This window comes from Parambassis ranga, chromosome 13, assembly GCF_900634625.1.
Source record: "Parambassis ranga chromosome 13, fParRan2.1, whole genome shotgun sequence".
Taxonomy (NCBI): domain Eukaryota; kingdom Metazoa; phylum Chordata; class Actinopteri; family Ambassidae; genus Parambassis; species Parambassis ranga.
Genome location: NC_041033.1, coordinates 15957177 through 15965280, shown reverse-complemented (window position 1 = coordinate 15965280; position 8104 = coordinate 15957177). Strand labels below are relative to the sequence as shown.

The following is an 8104-nucleotide window of genomic DNA, read 5'->3' as shown; positions in this document are numbered from 1 at the left end:
TTGGAATACTTTCACAGTATTAAAGAAAGTAAACAGTACTAATCATGGTCGGATAAATCATGAAGGAAATGGCATCCAAGAATTATTTATTAGTCCATGTTTAGTCATAAATGCAGCGACAGATAATCCATACATACTCGATGTAAATTAGAATAAAATGGTGCAATATGACAGCTTTATGGCCACTTGTTGTATTTGGAAACAGAAGCTGACTTAACAAATGCAACACTGTTAATTAATATTTAAAGGGATAATCAACATCAGTCAAAACTGCTTTCATGTCTGTATGAACATGTACAATGTCTTTAGCAATTATTTGACCAAGATAGATCCCCCCCCCCCCCTTGTTTCCAGATTTTATGCTAAGCTAAGCTTGTAAATTAGCACATATTGTATATGCATGCTTTAAATGCAATTTAAATCCTTGTTTTATATGATGTGTCATATTCAATGCTACCAACACGCTGCTGGAAACACTCTGTTATGTTTTCATATGTTTTAATTCAGAGATCACTGCGTGAGCTCTGCTTGAACTGACCCTGACCCTGCAGCATAATACAGAGCCTATACTGCAGGTGTCATGTTCACAGTGCTGTCAATCTGAGCTGGAGCTGGTGTAGATATCTCTCTCTCTCTCTTTCTCTCTCTCTCTCTCTCTCTCTCTATATATATATATATATATATATATATATATATATATATATATATATATATATATATATATATATATATATACTGTATATGCATACATACGTATCTGTCTGCTACGTTGCCTCCCTTAACTTGGATTTTTGTAGCTGTATCAGTCCCATGATTGAATGACATCAGGCAGTACTATCATGTAACATGTTTGTAAACATAACCATGTGTCATATCTGGTGGATGTATTATTGACCAAATGATGACATGCATAAGACACTATAATTATATGTTTCTGAACCACAACATGAATTCACAAATCACTCATCATTGCAGCGTTAAAATGCCAAATGCAGGGTTCCTACTAAGGTTTTACTAATTTTATTTTTTATTTTTAATGGTTTCATTTTATTTTTAATGAAACCAACGTCATAACATTTGTACAAAAAAGAAGAAAAACATGACAATATTTATAATTTTTGTGGATTTTCTACTGACGAAAAAAAAAAAGATACAAATGATGAGGTATTGAAGGCAATAAATATGCAACACCTAAAACAACACACAGATTTAATAATGTGTGCGCAAAGGAAAGCGTACACATGCCCCAGAGCCTCCAGGAAACAGGTCTGTGTGACACTTATTTTAAAAGGATTTTAATACACAGATGTGTTTGTTTTTTTTTTTCTTCATTTAAAGCTGGGTTTCCAAACACCTGAGGACATGGCCGACGGCAGGCGAGACTTATGCAGGAGATGGAGAGACAGCAGGAAGAAGCCCACACTGACCCCGCCCAAGATGACCACGCCTGAGATCAGAGCACTGGTCACTGGGTTTAAAGGATGGGACTGGTCCCCAGATGCTGGTGGATGGACAGGTGAACAAAAGCAGAAACTTAAAACAGGTACTATTTCTGACATCTGAGAAGTGAAATATTTTTGTTGTTGCTCCCTCAAATCAAGGATTTCCATGGGTATCTGCTGTCTTTGTGCGTCATCACACTGAGTCACAGGAGATATTTTAAACCTCTCGTTTCCCAACATTGCATAAGGACACTTACCCAGGTGGGAGTTGTTGACAGGAGTTTCGTCTAAAAAAACACATTTTAACAGTGTTAATGGTACTTATTTAAACAAAGGCTATATTACAAATAAGTAGTTTGATATGCTTGGAAAACAGTGATATTCTTTCTTAAAGGGCAAATGTGTCAGATTTATAGCCTGGCTGACTCCAGTCCAAAAAACCTTCTAGGACCTGTTCTCCCCCCTGCACTCTAATAAGAGGTATGAGACTATAAACGGACTAAAACATAGCTTCTATCCACAGGCTGTAAAACACATACTGCTACAGAGAGCTGCTAAACTGCATTTTAATTCTATCTCTAATATAATAATTATTCATCAGTTGGAATGGCAATATCATGTGATGCTGCTGTGTTCCACTTGATGGGCTAGAGATGTCCAGTCTGTCCCTAGTCTTCCATGGGAGGTGGAAGAAGAATTGAAGTAACTGGTGTTTGTGTCTAGTATAAAATATAATGTATAATGAACTAGTAGATACCCCGCCTCTCACCCGAAGTTAGCTGGGGTAGGCTCCAGCCCCCTCTTGACCCTGCACTGCAGGATGAAGCGGGCTAATAGATGATGGATGGATGGATGGATGGATGGAACTAGTAGGTTACAAACAAACCCGCCTGCTCATTTGTTCATTGTTTGCTTTCTGGACAATAAATTGTGAATCAATAAGTCGACACAGACTTTGTTTCAGTGGTGGGTGTTGTGTCGACATCAACTCATTTTTGGGGGGTTATCCCTTTTCAATCACATTTGATTATAGCTCATCATGATGAAATTGGCCTAAATATTTCTATTACATACATACAACAGTGACCCGTTCACTGCAAACTGCTCCTTGAAATAAATAATAGAAAATAAAAAATAAATAGAAAAGAAAAGCGTGGTGAAGCTTCATGTTTTACTGAAAAGCCACATCACTGACATCAGTCTTCTCAGCAAGAATGCAAATCAGCACATCACCCAAAATGTCAAACTATTCCGGCAAGACTTTATTCTTTTGTTCATACCACTCCTGGTGATGATTGGACCAGCAGTGATGACAGCGTTCCCAGATGCCGTTGGAGGGGAATCAAGGCTCTCCTCTCCATCCCGCCTGCGCCTTCGCCCACAAATCTGCCAATCAAATTGTTACATTTCAGTCCTCATTGAGGTCAGGATGCACACAGGGAGTCTCAAAACGATTTTTTGTTTTGTTTTTAACTCTTACTGGTATCAGCATGATGCAGTCGTCTGCCCGACAGAGCTTAGTGACGCAGTGCAGAAAAACAGTCGACATCTTCTGGTTCCTGTGTTTCACAAAACGAAACACCTCGAAGGAAAAGCGTCCCATCTGACTTTTCCCATTCTCGAAAACTGTTGTTTGTGGGTCTTTGTAGCAGCTGTGTAACAACAGTAAAGTTACACATGTGTATGTACTATATGTACATGCTTACACTACAAATGACAAATGACTTTTTGCATGTAGACGTGTTTCTGTTCGGAGGGTCTGAATAGGTAATGACTCTCTTTTGTGGATTATCCTGTCATTATCTTGATAGAAAAAAAATAGTAAAGCAAGATTACCCAAAGAAAAGGTCGTAGCGGAGTTCATCATTAGGATTCCCAGAGGGGGTTGTGTAACAGTAGTCCATCAAGATGTTCCACCTACACAGGGACAACACTGTGAGATGGGAAAGAGGATAGAGATCTAGCTGTGGCTTTCTTTGCTGCAGACTGGCGCCTTCATGTAGAATAATAACATAATGGCATAATGAATCTGGGCAAAGCAGAGAAAATAGGAGTAAATCTGTAAAAATGATGGTGGGAAAGATGCTGTGGAGGACCATATCCAAAATAACATCTCTGCTCTGGGGATGCGATGGTTACAATAATAAGTAACGTCTGCAACGTGACTGCAGAGAGGCCTGATATAAGCTGTACAAATCAATATTCAGCAGTGAATAATCAGATTAAATGTGGTACCGTTTGTCTAAGTTTGTGGCTTTAACAGCAGCAAAAACTCGCGTTTTCAGAGCCAGACCGGCCATCGGGATAGAAAGAGGCTGATTGTATGCTGAGTCCTGGTGTGAAAAAGCACAAACAGTTAATGTTTCATTTAAAGCATTAGATTGGACGCTTACACCAACAATAAATTATAAATGGATTCAGTCCAGACGTGGCGAGCATTTCAATCACAAGGCTCATGATATTCTGTACAGTTTCTCAGTTTGTTAACTGTTTCTATTAAAAAAGAACTATGTGCAGTGCGAGTTAAGAAAAATAGTTTTATCATGTAAACATATGGTAAGATATAGTCATTTAATTCTGGTCTTTTCATTAGATTAGTTTAAAACAGAAAAAAATATAAATTATGAATCATTCATTCATGAATAAAATTAGAATAGAATCGAAGCTGGTAAGAAAAATCCTAAAATGCCTATTCTGAATTGAAAATTGTTCTGAAGGTTTTGATGGGCACAGCTGTGTACTTACATTGTACAGGATCATACTGAGCGTGCTTACAAATGTGCCGTTGCTGTCCTTAACAGATACTGCAGCGGAGGAGCTGTGAAACAACATATTTCTTTTAGTGATTTTTCTTCATTTTTTGTGGGTGTATTATAGTTATAATTTATGCATTAGAAATATTCATGCCCTAAAATGAATGGCTCTTTAAACACTGTAAGACACAGACGCACTCAGGCTTTTAAACCAGGCTTTAAATTGTCACCTCAGCTTTGGAAAATGATAAATAAAGCTCCTATTTAAATGCATAAATCTTAATATCAGATCCACTGACAGACTTCCCAAAGGTCACATTCTGTTTTGGACACATTTATTTTTTGGGCACTAACTTACGATGCCAGCTGTGAGTTATTGACAAGGTACTCCAGTGGGTAGCTGCAGCTGAATTTATACAGCAATCCGGGCAGGTAGCTGATTATAGTCGGCGGGTCAGGGGTGTCAATATAGCCTGAGACGTTCCCGATTTGTACCAAAGACATGTTCCCATAGGCATTGGCCCCGTAGGCAGTGCTGACCTGCAGTGAGAAACATCTGAGCCAGTCGCTTTGCTTTCTCCCAAGTCAATAAACAACATGATGAAGTGAGTATTGATTATATTAACACTGTCTTTGAGTATATTCTTTACCACCAGGCTGTTTCCGCAGGCTTCCAGAGTGCTGAGACTGATGCTGAACAGCACAGCTGTGGGGAAGGTGTTGTTGTTGACAAAGCCACGACACTGGGCGTCACTGTGACGACCATTCAGTGCCAAATCTGCATCGGTGTAGCCGGAGAACAGCACCGGACAGAAGTTGATCTTCAAGGTAATGGTTTGAACCCCGCAGTACACGCTGATATCCCTCTCACCTGGAGGACAGAAGTAGCTGTTGGCACTTGCTGACGTGTTTGCTAAACAACACTTTATTTTTGAACTCTAAACAGGGGCCAACACTTTAGAGTTTATTGTGACATTATTATTGACTGAAAGACTGAAGTTTAACACTTTGAAAATTGTGGTTTGGAAGTTACATTTCTGCTAAAATAGACCTCTGGTCCCTGAGCACTGCTGCTTTACAATTCTGCCACTATTTCCCTGATATCTCAGGTGTAAAATAGTCCCTGATTCTCAGTGGAAATGAAACTCTGACCTGGAAAATTCTACAACAACTTGGGTGCAAAAACACTGCTGCAGACATGAGTCATGACAGGCAGCTAGAAATCTGCATTTTTCCATTGAACATGAAACTTTTAACAGACTTTTGCAGAGGCTGAAAATACAGAATCAGGCACAGAATCTTTGCAAAAACAAACAAACAAACAAGATTTAAAGAAGCATTGTTTCTTAATTTATAGATAGTGAGCTCTGAATTTCAGGGCCTACGTGTAGTCTAACAAATTGTACTAACAAAGGGTTAAAAAAAAGAATTATAGAGACCAGAGTTGACCCTTGGAAGTTAATAACGAAAAAGTTGTTTGATAAATGCAAACACACAGGGAGTTGAAATACCTGTTTTTCTAATCATTTATAAACATGATAATTTAAACCTCTTTGGATTTCTGTAGGTTAATTAAAGTTTAGAAACCTTAAAGAAAAATGAACAAATTACAAACTGTTCAGATTAGATTTTAGTACTTTCTGTGTTGTGAATGCAATTCGGGTGGAAACATACTTTTTGTATTTTTTAACATTGTTTTTATACACACATTCACCAAAAATATATTTTTTTAAAGGCATGCACTTTTAAGTAAATGGCATAAAAACGTGTTTTTGAAATATTGGAAGTAGTTCTACTCTCTGTGCCCTTCTTAAATGGTGTATAGTTGAACTGGGTCTGATCTGTTAGTCTGTTATAAACCCTGTAGTACTTTGTGTTTCTCACCTGCAGGCAGATCGTAAAGGAGGCAGATCGTAAAGGAGACAACGGGATGTGAAATATTCTCACCTGGAAACCTGCTGTGGTAGTTGGCATCACAGTTGTATCCATTGAACTGTGTGGAGACTGAGGTGATTTTACACATCAGCAGGAAGACAAAGTTCATTCGTGTCATTTCAGCACCTGAGAGACGTTTTCCTGCTGTCATCTTCAGAAGGTCAACATTGCATTAACCACATTCCTCAGGTAGGTGTTAAAAGAACACACACACAAAACAACACGTGTCTCAAAATGAGATGGTGGAAAACAATGCTCTCTGTCTGCACGCTGTGACCTCTATCAAACTACTTCAGTCTTCCTTCCTCAGGTCCCTTGATCCTTTCTTATCCTGCTCTCCTCTGGCACCTCAGTGGCTCATGTTGGCCCAATACCTCCATTACCCAACTCCTTTTAAACTCAGGTCACCCCTCTTTCCAGCTCATTTCCCCCTCTCTCTCCCCTCCACATCAGTTTTTTCCACACCTGTTTACCTGTCTCCTGCCTTTTCCAAAGCAGTTGGCTGGAACCTCTCTTCCCCCCCTTCTCCCCGTTTGTGATGAGAGAAGAACTCAACACTGTGGTGTGCAGTTTTGGTGCCATCAAGGACTCAAACTGAACACAACGTCAGCCTTACGTGCATCTCTTGTTTGCTTGGAGATGAGAAAGATATTGCAACAAAAACTGCTGCAGTGCAGAACATGGGAAACTCCATCAGATCTGAATGGACTGGACAAATCTTTTCACAGCGCCAAGAAACCTGAGCGCACTCTGAGGGTTCCCACTCATCTCTCCTCGGTCTGATCTCCGTCTGTCAGATCGCACAAATGGTGGGCCTCAGCAGGGGGGGCCCAACTCGGGAATTAAGCTGTCATCGGCTGCTGCTGCGGCCCACATTCACATGAACATAAAAGTCAACTCACAGTCTGATGCAGGGCTGTGTGTGGGTAATTGTGATGCACAAGGCATCACTTAGAGTAAAGGTATTCAGCGGAGTACACACCGCGTTCAGTGTTGCAGAAGGTAAAAGAAGAGTCTTGAGTGTGTTTTACACCCACTCAACTTTGATTTTCCTGCAGTCCATCAGACAAATCAAGACTCACATTAATATGTTGAACCTGTAGCAGAACAGAGAACTTCCTCCTCTGATTATTAGAAGTTTTACCTTTAATCTGCTTCAATGAAAGTTAAAGAGGCATAAAGAGAGGTTTTGAAGCCTTAAACCAAAAACATCTTGTCGTTGATGATTTGTCTGTCCTCTCATATCTTCAGATTTTATGCCTCAGTCTCAGGCTTGAATTGCTGAAGACAGACATCTTTACAAACTACTCGGAAAGTTTCAACAGTCAGATTTAATCAGGTCATTCTGTATACAGATTAGATAGTGAGTCACTGTTGTGTGTGTTCTGATTTCAATCCATATACTAGACATACTAGAGCAGGTAGCTCTAGTATGTCTAGTATATGGTGATATGATGGACAGCTGTGTGATTACCAGGCCTTCAGTCCTCATTGTACTAGGAAGTGGAAGCCTGGTAAAGAACATGTAGTCATGTAATGTTTACACACAATACACATCGTCTGTAGGCATGAAACACATTCCAATAGTAAAGACAGGATGTGACTGCTTTGTACAGTCAGGCACCAACACTCCCTGTTTGGATTACAACAGGCCTTTGCTGGTCCGTCCTCCTGTCCATGTTTTGTTCTGATGTTTTCTCCCCAAACAATCAGTTGGAGCACCCAACCAGCAGACCATGCAGTTCTGAAACGGCAGTACCTTTGTTTTCTGAGATGCTGCTTAAAATGGCTTTAGACAGGAGGCAAACCTTAGTCTCTTGGGGGAAAATCGTGTTTTTGGTTGATCCTTCTAGCGTCCTCTATTCGTGACCTTGACCAAGCAATCACAGACTTTTTTGTTGTTTTGTTGTTGTTTGGGAACTTACTTGTGCTGTTCTAACTTTTATACTACATGTGCTTTTTAAATTGATAAAA

At 39.7% G+C, this 8104-nt stretch overlaps 1 protein-coding gene across 1 annotated transcript; it reads right to left on the bottom strand.

The window, feature by feature from the left end:
* Positions 1-1328: 1328 nt before the first annotated feature.
* On the bottom strand, positions 1329-6281 carry zpld1b (zona pellucida-like domain containing 1b). Its single transcript, XM_028420196.1, has 10 exons — positions 6143-6281; positions 4846-5066; positions 4554-4735; positions 4188-4260; positions 3678-3775; positions 3279-3359; positions 2923-3094; positions 2723-2828; positions 1700-1729; positions 1329-1501 (listed from the first exon to the last, which is right to left on the bottom strand). The coding sequence occupies exons 1-10, from the start codon at positions 6279-6281 to the stop codon at positions 1329-1331; spliced, it is 1275 nt and encodes a 424-aa protein (XP_028275997.1).
* Between the last annotated feature and the right edge of the window lie 1823 nt (positions 6282-8104).